The 12,451-nt window shown below is 42.0% G+C and overlaps 1 protein-coding gene and 3 non-coding genes across 4 annotated transcripts; 2 read left to right on the top strand and 2 right to left on the bottom strand.

Moving 5' to 3' along the window:
• Positions 1-1,466: 1,466 nt before the first annotated feature.
• LOC115574681 (5S ribosomal RNA) lies at positions 1,467-1,585 on the bottom strand. The gene has a single exon (XR_003982539.1). It is a non-coding gene; the product is annotated as a 5S ribosomal RNA (ribosomal RNA).
• Positions 1,586-2,176: 591 nt separating this feature from the next.
• LOC115574683 (5S ribosomal RNA) lies at positions 2,177-2,295 on the top strand. The gene has a single exon (XR_003982541.1). It is a non-coding gene; the product is annotated as a 5S ribosomal RNA (ribosomal RNA).
• A 790-nt stretch (positions 2,296-3,085) lies between these two features.
• Positions 3,086-9,716, bottom strand: LOC115574586 (transcription factor 7-like). The gene is made up of 4 exons (XM_030406215.1): positions 9,625-9,716; positions 3,674-3,805; positions 3,316-3,466; positions 3,086-3,130 (listed from the first exon to the last, which is right to left on the bottom strand). Exons 1-4 carry the CDS (start codon positions 9,714-9,716, stop codon positions 3,086-3,088), a joined length of 420 nt encoding a protein of 139 aa, XP_030262075.1.
• LOC115574684 (5S ribosomal RNA) lies at positions 7,038-7,156 on the top strand. The gene has a single exon (XR_003982542.1). It is a non-coding gene; the product is annotated as a 5S ribosomal RNA (ribosomal RNA).
• Positions 9,717-12,451: the final 2,735 nt, after the last annotated feature.

Genomic DNA, 12,451 nt, shown 5'->3' with positions numbered 1-12,451 from the left:
ACTTTGACTGGTTCTACAAGAGCTCCACTTCTCCATTTTCACTCGGCGGGCTCTCAAATACGTGACGTTAGAGGCAGAGATAAATGAACACATGAGAAAGACTTCTAGAAGCCCTGCCACCTCCTGTAGAAGCCCGTTTCTACCAGTTAAAGAAAAAATGATGAAAACTAAACTTGATGATAAAATATTTTCATTGTGAGTCAATAAAAAAAGTCAAAATAATGAATTAGAAAATCAAAGTTATTGAATAATTTTGTGTCATAATTTCATCTTTTTCTCTCATAATCCTGCCGTCCTGTGAACATGTATGTTTTTTTATAAGGTTACATTTCCATCAGCTTTTTGTCTGTCGCTGGCAGTAAAGGTCTTCTATAACATCTTCCTCCTCTGAACTGTTCAGTGTGTGGTGATCAGGTTTGGTTCTTTAGGAAAACATGTTTCTTTCAGCGTATTTGTATCATTAACTTCAATAAAACGCATTACATTACAAAATGCAGTATATCGGATTACAAAAATAGTTGTTGGTGATAATTTAAAGACTGACGTATTCTTGAACTGCTTTCATAGGAGCTCAGGTCTGTTCTTATGGGATGGCAATATTTAATCTTAGAGGACAGATTGAATCATTACTGCAGGAGCAATGTATACTGTGTTTCTGCTTCCGGCCTGATGTATGGAGGATGTTTTCATTTTTTAAATCTTCTCTTGTGGTGATTTGGTTCCTCTGACCCTCGTGAACCCTGCGCTTCTTTTATTTGCCCTGGGATGATACAGGTGAAACATTGATCAAGTTTATAACACTGTGACTGTCACACTAACCCTCTGTCTCAGGACCATATTCACAGCCCCGTTCCCCATCATCTTAACGTCCTCCTCAACGTGGGGCCTGTGCTCCTTTATGTACAACATGAAGGCATTCAGCGGCCTTTTGATGAGTTCGTCCTCCTGCTCACTCTCACACTTTCTCTCTCTACAGCACAAAAACAGGGGGAGAGCTCACGTTAACGCTGTGGAAGCAGAAAATGATGAGCAGAAAAGTACAAGATGTGTAAAATGTAACCTTGTCTGTGCTGCAATGTACATTTGAATTCATTAAAAGACACTGATTGTCAGAAATGTACAGAAAAATAGCAGCCATCTGAAATCAACTTTGATCCAAAGTGTCCACAGCAAACTTACTGTGAGTTGGAGGTGTTCAGCTGAGGAGCAGCAGGGACAGAAGGAGGGAAAACTCCTGCTGGAAGAGTGAACACTGGCTTTCCATTGCTACACAGACAGCAGAGCAGCTGCTGCTTCAGTGGAGACACAGCTCTGAACAACAGCAGCTTGTCTGAAACATAGTGTTTGTATTTAGCTATTTTCTCATATATTTCCATTAAAAATTTGTGTGCATGTGTTAGTCTAATGTGTGTTGGAAAATACTTGAGTAATTGACTGCATTCCTTGTTTATGCAGAGAAATTAAAAAGCTTACAGCACCTGGTATTCCCAGGCGGTCTCCCATCCAAGTACTAACCAGGCCCGACCCTGCTTAGCTTCCGAGATCGGACGAGATCGGGCGTGTTCAGAGTGGTATGGCCGTAAGCGAAAGAAAAGGAAAGAAACACGCAATTTATACATGTTCAACAGTTATGTCTCCAAGAAAACACTGGACAGCGCCCGTGGTTTGATCCCGGGGAGGGATAGAGACCGCGAAATCTTGCAGTAAGATTTGAGGAGAGAAGTAACCACTGAGCTAAACCAGCGCGGAGGAGACGGACGGAAATAATCTTTATACAGCTGCTCTGCTCTTTTCTTCTCTTCTCTGCGTTGAAGGAACAACTGAGAATTCTGCCTTGAACAACCACTTTGCAGCGCTTTAATGCTCTTAAACAAGACATTCATGGAAATGTTTCCTAATCTGTGGAGCAGTTTGGAATCAAAGCGAGTACCTGAAAGCTGCACTGAAGTAATGTGGGCTCCCCTGATTTCACACTGCACAAAAGATTAGGAGACATTTACAGTAATGTCTTCTATAAGATGATAGAAACGCTGAAATGTGGCCACACTCTGAAAACACTAGCATTCCCCCAAACTTGTTAAACTGTGCTGATGTTTCTCCGTTCCTAGATACAGACAAACGATGAGGACGGAGCCGGTGAACATGTATAAATAGCGTGTTTGTCTCCTTAGCCTTCGCTTACGGCCATACCACTCTGAACACGCCCGATCTCGTCTGATCTCGGAAGCTAAGCAGCGTCGGGCCTGGTTAGTACTTGGATGGGAGACCGCCTGGGAATACCAGGTGCTGTAAGCTTTTTACCTTCTCCGTGACAGACAGCAGAGGGCGCTTCTGCTCCTTCACTGGAGACACGGCTTTGAACAACAGAGCAGCTTGTCTGAGAAAGATGTTCACCGTTTTTAAGACAAGTTGTGTTTTGCTTATTTTTCATATACTTGCATTACAAGTGTAAATGTTTGCGTGTATTATATTGTAACATGTCTTATAAAATATTTGAATAATTGACTGCATACCTTGTCATCTGCAATATTCTGACCATCTGTCAAATCAGTTCATTCATAGGTTATATATCACAGGTACACATTTGGTTACATGCGGAATCCAGAGACTTGAATGACAACTGACAACTAAAAGAGATTAAAAGATGGCTTCTTGCATAACTTCATAACTTATCTATATAAGTACTCTAAAAATAACTGATTGTAAAGGTAGGACTGTTCTAATTTCTATGGCTCTGAGTGTTTTGGTTTTTTTTTTTAGTTCAACGCCATGTCCCCCGTAATGTTGATGTTTTCATTTTTTAAATCTTCTCTTGTGGTGATTTGGTTCCTCTGATCCTCGTGAACCCTGCGCTGCTTTTATTTGCCGTGGGATGATACAGGTGTCCTCAAAAGCTCAAATCAACTGACATGACCGGGCTTTCAACTGGGTGCTTTATAATCAGTCTGATGTTGTGCTTCCATGATATATTTTGGCTCATCAAACTTAAACATTGGGTGGCTCTTTGTCTACAGCAGAAGAGGAGGCAGGTACCACAATGTCAACATGTTCTTTCTTTCTTTCTTTCTTTCTTTCTTTCTTTAACTCAAAAACAGTAAACGGCCTGCTCCTTTGCTGACAGTGACTTCCACTGAGAACAGATGTCCCACACTGTTTGTTAACACACACTCTACAAATTGACTACAGACACAAATATGCACACAGCTCCTCATTAATGCAGTCAATCACTGTACAGATGTAATGATTTAGACTGTAGAAAACATTTTTTTTTCCAAACATTGATCAAGTTTATAACACTGTGACTGTCACACTAACTCTCTGTCCCAGGACCATATTCACAGCCCCGTTCCCCATCATCTTAACGTCCTCTTCAACGTGGGGCCTGTGCTCCTTCATGTGCAGCATGAAGGCATTCGGCGGCCTTTTGATGAGTTCGTCCTCCTGCTCACTCTCACACTTTCTCTCTCTACAGCACAAAAACAGGGGGAGAGCCCATGTTAACGCTGTGGAAACGTTATGATGAGCAGAAAAGTACAAGACGTGTAAAATGTAACCTTGTCTGTGCTGCAATGTACATTTGAATTCATTAAAAGACACTGATTGTCAGAAATGTACAGATAAATAACAGCCATCTGAAATCAACTTTGATCCAAAGTGTCCACAGCAAACTTACTGTGAGTTGGAGGTGTTCAGCTGAGGAGCAGCAGGGACAGAAGGAGGGAAAACTCCTGCTGGAAGAGTGAACACTGGCTCTCCATTGCTACACAGACAGCAGAGCAGCTGCTGCTTCAGTGGAGACACAGCTCTGAACAACAGCAGCTTGTCTGAAACATAGTGTTTGTATTTAGCTATTTTCTCATAGCCTATATTTCCATTAAAAATGTGTGTGCATGTGTTAGTATAATGTGTGTTGGAAAAAACTTGAACAATTGACTGCATGCCTTGTAGTGGAGCAGATTAATGGTGTATTTCAAGAGAATCGTTCAAATTGGTATACAAGCATGAAATTTGGCACAGATACTCTCTAAGGGTCACTTTTTGGGAAAAAGGCGTTGGCCACACAAAAATTCAACATGGCGGCCATTTTTTCAAGATGGCCGCTACTTCTGTCAAATGCTCATTATGTCAATCTTTCAAACAGTGATGTAGGCATAACATTTTGTGATAATACTCTCTTAAGAATGTTTTTTGGGAAAACGGTGCTTGTCCCTTAAAAATTCAAGATGGCAGCCATTTTTCAAGATGGCCGCCATTTCTATTGAATCCTTACATTTGGATCAAATTTGGTACAAATATTCTTCAAGGAACATTCTCATGGAAAAAGGTGTGTGCCACTCAAAAATTCAAGATGGAGACCATTTTCAAGATGGCCACCATTTCTGTCAGAGCTCAGTTTAGTGTTTTAGTGTTAAGGAAGGTTTTGTTTAATAGAGTGAGAGTCATTACACAACCAGGGCACACTGGTGACTTCACTGCTGTGGAACTCAGCATGGGGTTCAGTGTCAGCTGATCTAGTTTTACTTACACTGTAGTTCTTAACTAGTAGTAATAGTATAGCTAAGTTTAGTGACCTAAATGCTGTCTACCAGCCCTTCGTCAATTAGCTTGTAATAGATGTAGTTAGATAGCCACACCTGAATTGACAGGTTGTGCCAGCGCGGGAGAGCCGAGCCAAGGGCGTGGCAATACATGACTTGTTCATTTATGCTTACCTGGAAGGTGTACAGATCACATGGGACTTAAATGATACTGGATGAATGATCAGGCTAGGTGTAGCTGACCCGAACCTAGTTGTATCCCATACCTGAACGTGTACTATGTCTATGATTGAGGTGCTTGGCAAACCTGGGACATTTTCCCAGAGGCCTCTCTCATCTTCAGCAAACTAAGTCAATACCCTCCTGTTCTGGCTGATAGTGACCTGGAGATCCTTGAGAAGTTTGTGGTCCTGCTGTATGATCGATCAAGCACAGCTGTTAGTGTAGATGAGTCTAGACTTGACATGTTTGCCCGAAAGCAGAGGCCATATGAAGCCATTCCTCCAACAAGAGCAGCTCTGCTTCAACACACTAAACATGCTGCATATCAGGCAGGCTGCATATGGGGTCAAGCAACCCAGTGTCAGCCAGAAGCAGAGAGTCCTGCTGACTGGGGATGGAAAAAGCTTGGTGAACAATGGGGGGTCTTCTGGACAGCAAATGCACCAATTGCACAAAGTTGTGAACAACTAGCCACGTGTGGCTGCAAATCAGAGTGCCGTGGAAGATGCAAATGTTTTAGATTGGGTTTCACTTGCAATTGCAAATGTGAATAAAAAAGTAAGTAGCCTTGCGGTGGGCCGAGAGCCAGTTTCACAATTCTGGACCATGATGTATATGTACACCTTCCTGGATATGTTGCCCCTAATTCAACACTTGCTGACTGCCAAGCAGGGAGGCATTGACTACCATTTTTAACAGTCTTTATTATGACTCGGCAGGGCATAACCTCTCAATCTCAGGTTGAATTTTTACTGGCCACCTCCTTTTTCTAACAGTAGCCCTTCCTCTCTGTGGACTGCACCTTGCCGTGGTGGAGAGGCTTGTGTACTCCAATGAACCTGAGAGCTATACCGGCGGGGATTTTATATCCCTGGCAAGTTTAACTAAGCCAGACAGGTCAAAGGAGAGGAGGCAGACAAAGCAGACATTATGACTATTTGACAGAAATGGTGGCCATCTTGAAAATGGACAAGCATCTTTTTCCAGTAACATGTCCTTTAGAGAGTATTTGTATCAAATTTTATGCTTGGATCACTGTTTGAATAATTGATACAATAAGCATAAGCAAGCAACATGTTCCCTGAAGAGTATTTCTGCCTAATTTTATGCTTGCATCACCATTTGAACAATTGAAATAATTAATATTCGACAGGAACGGTGGCCATCTTTAAAAATGGTGGCCATCTTGAATTTTTGCGGGACAAGCACCTTTTTCCATTAACATGTCCTTTAGAGAGTATTTGTATCAAATTTTATGCTTGGATCCCTGTTTGAATAATTGATATAATAAGCATTGAATAGCAATGGGGCCATCTTGAAAAATGAATTGAATTTTTGAGTGGCCAATGCCTTTTTCCAAAATAGTGGCCCTTAGAGAGTATCTGTGCCAAATTTCATGCTTGTATACCAAAGTGAACGATTTTTTTACTAATCTGCTGCACTATTGCTCATGCAGAGAAATTAAAAAGCTTACAGCACCTGGTATTCCCAGGCGGTCTCCCATCCAAGTACTAACCAGGCCCGACCCTGCTTAGCTTCCGAGATCAGCATACATGTTCAACAGTTATGTCTCCAAGAAAACACTGGACCGCGCCCGTGGTTTGATCCCGGGGAGGGATAGAGACCGCGAAATCTTGCAGTAAGATTTGAGGAGAGAAGTAACCACTGAGCTAAACCAGCGCGGAGGAGAAAGACGGAAATAATCTTTATAAAGCTGCTCTTCTCTTCTCTTTTTTTCTCTTCTCTGCGTTGAAGGAACAACTGAGAATCCCGCCTTGAACAACCACTTTGCAGCGCTTTAATGCTCTTAAACAAGACATTCATGGAAATGTTTCCTAATCTGTGGAGCAGTTTGGAATCAAAGCGAGTACCTGAAAGCTGTACTGAAGTAATGTGGGCTCCCCTGATTTCACACTGCACAAAAGATTAGGAGACATTTACAGTAATGTCTTCTATAAGATGATAGAAACGCTGAAATGTAGCCGCACTCTGAAAACACTAGCATTCCCCCAAACTTGTTAAACTGTGCTGATGTTTCTCCGTTCCTAGATACAGACAAACGATGAGGACGGAGCAGGTGAACACGTATAAATAGCGTGTTTGTTCCTTCTCCTCCGCGCTGGTTTAGCTCAGTGGTTACTTCTCTCCTCAAATCTTACTGCAAGATTTCGCGGTCTCTATCCCACCCCGGGATCAAACCACGGGCGCTGTCCAGTGTTTTCTCGGAGACATAACTGTTGAACATGTATAAATCGCGTGTTTGTCTCCTCAGCCTTCGCTTACGGCCATACCACTCTGAACACGCCCGATCTCGTCTGATCTCGGAAGCTAAGCAGGGTCGGGCCTGGTTAGTACTTGGATGGGAGACCGCCTGGGAATACCAGGTGTTGTAAGCTTTTTACCTTCTCCGTGACAGACAGCAGAGGGCGCTGCTGCTCCTTCACTGGAGACACGGCTTTGAACAACAGAGCAGCTTGTCTGAGAAAGATGTTCAGCGTTTTTAATACAAGATGTATTTTGCTTATTTTTCATATACTTGCATTACAAGTGTAAATGTTTGCGTGTATTACATTATAACATGTCTTATAAAATATTTGAATAATTGACTGCATACCTTGTCATCTGCAATATTCTGACCATCTGTCAAATCAGTTCCTTCATAGGTTATATATCACAGGTACACATTTGGTTACATGCTGAATCCAGAGACTTGAATGACAACTGACAACTAAAAGAGAGTAAAAGATGGCTTCTTGCATAACTTCATAACATATCTATATTAGTACTCTAAAAATAACTGATTGTAAAGGTAGGACTGCTCTAATTTCTATGGCTCTGAGTGTTTTTTTGTTCTTTGTTTTTTTAGTTCAACGCCATGTACTCCGTAATGTTGATGTTTTCATTTTTTAAATCTTCTCTTGTGGTGATTTGGTTCCTCTGATCCTCGTGAACCCTGCGCTGCTTTTATTTGCCCTGGGATGATACAGGTGTCCTCAAAAGCTCAAATCAACTGACATGACCGGGCTTTCAACTGGGTGCTTTATAATCAGACGCCAAGACAACACCTATATCAAAATCCAGTTTTTAGACCTTTTCCTGCTTGTGCTTACATGATGCATTTAAATCTAAATACATGCACTGAGAGTTTGATTTTCTGTTCTTCAGGTAAATCTATTCATACTTGTCGGTATTCTTTATTTCCAGACTCTCTATTGGAGAGAAGGCATGACGCACTGGGTGGCTTTGTTTACAGCAGAAGAGGAGGCAGGTACCACAATGTCAACATGTTCTTTCTTTCTTTCTTTCTTTCTTTCTTTCTTTCTTTCTTTCTTTCTTTCTTTCTTTCTTTCTTTCTCCCATCCTTCATTCCTTCCTTTCTTCCAAGACCAAGTACACCCCCTCAAGGCAAATGCACTCTGGTGTCTCCTGGTTGAACAAGAACTAAATTAACATTAGAATGAACCGTTAGTCATGAAATGGTTGTCCTCAGTTTGGACCACTTTATATAGAAACATATTCATCCTTCTACTATATTTGGAGTGATGAAGAGCACGAAGGAGCCTGTGAAATGTTGTGAAAAGATACTCATCACAAACACAGAGGCCACTCCGTCTGCAGACTCACTACAAACTTGTCCCTTTTTTGCCGGGCATCTTATCTGGCCACTGAGAGACTGAGAACATTTTTCTTATCTGGCTGAACCGCCGCCGTGGGACATGAGCGGCTAGCAGAAATAGGAAAAGATCATTTGGCTCAATTGTTCCTCTTTATCACCTCGGCTTCGTCCCACAAAGATTAAAAGAAGCTGTCGGTCTGGGTTCATCCTTCATTGCTTTCAGATGACTGGGACCAATCGAATGTTTCCCTGATAGGAGAATTCTTTTTTTTTTTTTTGGGGGGGGGGGGGGGGGTATCCAGTGTCATTCATTTTACAGGAAGGAAACTATAAGCAGTGACTGTGTTTATAGGAGTGACTGCATGAGGCAAACACATTTCACACCAGCTCTCTTAGCAAACAGACTTCTTCAGGATAACGACAGTCACCAGCAGGGTCCTTTATCTTCGTACCCAGACGACTGAGTTCGTCCAGATTTAAATGCTGAAGGTCTGACACGGGTCTGGATCTTCTGGTTCTTTCTGAGCTGGTTTAAAGTCCATCAGAGCAACAAGCACCAGGGCCAAATATGTCTTTCATGACTCATCATCATGAACTCATTTTTAATGCATATAGCTCTGGGATGGGATTAATGATATAATATTGTTGATATAATTTTGATCTGAAAAGAGAAAATGCTCCATAATCTTGGTATTATGATTATGAAATACTGTTTAATATATTCCAATATTGTTTGTTACAAGTTATGGTTTCTACAATGGATAAACACTGACTAAATATTTAGCAAACAAGCTCATATTTATTCAGATTATCTACATGAAATCTTCCTCTTTGTCAGTGTTTTGGTTCATTTTGTAAAAAAGGAGAAAAAAAAAACTTCAATGAAATCTCAAGTAACAATAAAACACCGAAGCATTGTTTATTGTACTGCCATGAAATGTGTGCCTTCATCATTCATCAAGTGTTAATTGTTAAAAAAAAAGAATAGTTTGGGTGTAAAGAGGATTCTTTAAAAATGTGCATTCATTTCAGAATATCTTGGTATTTTGTATGTCCCCATTTTGCTTTAATAAAAGCATGCACTCGAGCTGGCATGGACTCCACAAGTTGGAGTAAAAGCTGCTGACTCACGTTGTCCCAGCATGCTCTGAGAGTTTCCACAAAGCTTCCTGTGATGTCACAGGCCGCTTTGCTGTCTCAGACTTCATGTCCCCCGATAAATGTTGAAAGGGGTTGAAGTCAGGTTACTGTTGAGGAAATTTCACGGCAGCATTGGACTCCACGGTCTTCTTTGGTCCCCATGTAGCTGTGTCAAAGCTCTGAGGTGTGGTTGGGCTCATGATCCTGCCGCAGTATGTACCAAAGAGTCTCCAAAGATTGGAGGCCAAAACAACCCCAGACTGGAACATTGGATTGTCCAGATAAATGACATTAATAAGAGAAACCAAACATGTTCACACATCTTAATCTGAAAGACATCAAGGCTTCCACATTTTCACAGTTGAGTTCAACGCCATGTACTCCTAATGACCAGCAGGGGGCAGCAGAGGGCTGTGTGAAGATGAACACACCGGGCTGACCGCCATTACATTTACTTTCACCTAAAATCTTAATGCCCATTATTTATATTTTATATTTTATAATCTTACATTAGTTTTTTATGATTTCACTTCCATTTGAGCTCACAAACATCCTCCACCAGCATCCAACCGACCCTAAAAGGTCCTTTCATATTTTTGGTCTTTAACTAATCTTGCATGTACAGCGCTCAGCCTCTGGCAACATTACCACTTAAAACCTGATGTCTAAACACCCAGAAACCTCCGTGCGCCTCAGCGTCCCATTAGTTACAGCACAAAGGTGGATTGCCCTCAGTCAGAGAAAGCAGTGGTGAGTCTGAGAAGGAGTCACAAAATTTGATTTACAATCACCGAGGTTTCACATCATTTTAAGGAAGACATGGGGAAAGAAAAACACGTGACTTGGAATTGTTTTATTGCTGCCCGAGCAAAGCTTGTGTGGGCTGTGAAGACGGCGCTGTGGTGATCTGGGTCTCGGCTCGGTGTTTGTTGTCGTTACTGGGTTTCCAGGTGGCTGCTTTGGTGTTCTGGTCGGTTTCGGGGGGGCCGGCAGATGTAGACACAGAGGTTGTCAGAGACAAAGACAGGCCGGTTTGGACTGCATCAGCACAATAAAGAGACACACTGTTCAGAATCTGAATGATTCAGCACCATGGAGAGAGACACACTGACTGGAGCTGTGTACGAGATCTCTGCACCACATTTACCTTCGCACATTTTATCACAACGACTGGATTCTGGATAATACGCCTGTGGCATGAACACAACATAGTGCTCCTCGTTTTACAAAAACTACTAATAAGACTTTATTTTCGGGGATGCATATTAACTACATTTAAAGAAAATTGATTTTTTTTAAGTTAAACTGTGTCTGTTAAAGACACAAGAATAACAGCAGCTCTTGGCCTGTTTATTATTTGCTCACAGGCTGTTGGATAAATCTTGTTTTCTCCTTAAAATGACAGGTTGATTCAGTGTTTCCTATTTGTTTAATTAATGGCATAATGTTTGCAGGAAACATGTCATTAATCCAGACATCAGTGTCAATAACTGTTAATATGACAAAGTTGTGAGTCAGCTCAACACTAAAGTAGCCCTCGGGGACTCGCTCGCTGTCTTATTTTCTCTCTAATGATCCAAAGAAATGATGTATGATCTGTCATCTGTCAAGCTGCCAGGTGACCCACAGGACTGTTAATACAGTATGTGCATAAACAAAGCAGAGAGGATCTAATAGTAGGTATGATTCAGCACCAGAGTAGCTGATAGGGAGGAAGGCCCATTCTGCACGGGTCACCAGTCACTCACAGAGATAACGAAGACTCTTGTATTGAGACCTTCACTTACTGGCCACTTATTTAGGCACTTGGGAGTCTCTTCTGGTTGCCTGGTAGCCTCATGATGACAACAAAACTTCAGGAGGCCGCCGCACTGGCCAAGAAATAGCCCGGCACATAACTCACGTAACAAACCAGTGTGTCGTTTTAAAGGCGTACTTTGTACAATATGACCAGAATTCTTAGGTAGTTCCAAAGCAGAGGGGTCAGCGTTTCACCAGAGCAGCTGAAACTTGCTGCTTTTTGCTAGCTATCCTTGGGTTATTTTGACAACAGGAGATAGAGTATGGAGGCGATTAACAGCGGCTCTGACCAGGACTATGACCCGGGCAGCTGTGTCTTGTCGTAGATGCAGCAGGCGGGGACGTGACAGGACGTGACGACATCTTTATTTTCTTTATTTTCTTTATCTTTATTTACATCTCTGTAAAAGAGAGAAACTTGAATTCAGGTGGTATTCGGACCATGGCCTTTTGCAGTACAAAGTGGTATTATGTGACAGGATGAACCAGGGCTAGCTGATTAGCATGCTAACTTCAGAAGATATCTCCACAACACAAGTCTACGTCTCTAATTACAACACTGTTGCTCCCTCACACTCTGTTGATAATGCCATATTTTTTTATGTTTTAAACTAGATTTTTGAGCCATATATCACAAATTTCTCCTTTAAAAATGAGTTTTTTGTAAGCAAACCACTGAAGTTGGGTTCATTATCATGCCACCATCCTCCTATCTCATCCGCCCTCCAACACTTCACCCTCACCTCAGTTCTTCTCCCATCATTTGTCTGCTTTTCACTCCCATTCCTTCCTCTTCCCTGTTTTTAGCTCCCCTCCTCCTTTGGTCTACCTGCAGAACAACAGAGGACTCGGATTAGACTCCGTTTAAACAAGAGGAACAGAGTGGAGCTTTAAATAGTAAACAACTTTCATTCAGCAGCCGCAGAATACAGAACAGGCGAGGACGCAACCTCTGCATCTGTGTTCCTGAAAACTCCCTGATTCAAGTCTGTGTGTGTGTGTGTGTGTGTGTGTGTGTGTGTGTGTGTGTGTGTGTGTGTGTGTGTGTGTGTGTGTGTGTGTGTGTGTGTGCAGAGAGGGAATGAGAGTAAATCTGCTGAGCCACAGTAACCCTGGAGGAAGAAGTGTTTTTCTC

Source organism: Sparus aurata, chromosome 22 (assembly GCF_900880675.1).
Source record: "Sparus aurata chromosome 22, fSpaAur1.1, whole genome shotgun sequence".
Classification (NCBI taxonomy): Eukaryota; Metazoa; Chordata; class Actinopteri; order Spariformes; family Sparidae; genus Sparus; species Sparus aurata.
This window is presented reverse-complemented; position numbering and strand designations above follow the sequence as displayed.

Coding starts and splice junctions, on each gene's coding strand:
- LOC115574586 (XM_030406215.1), bottom strand. CDS start 9,716: ATGAGCCCAACCACACCTCAGAGCTTTGACACAGCTACATGGGGACCA. Junction 3,467..3,673: donor CTGAACACCTCCAACTCACA/GTAAGTTTGCTG, acceptor TTTGTGCTGTAG/AGAGAGAAAGTGTGAGAGTG. Junction 3,131..3,315: donor ATATGGTCCTGGGACAGAGA/GTTAGTGTGACA, acceptor ATCTGTTCTCAG/TGGAAGTCACTGTCAGCAAA.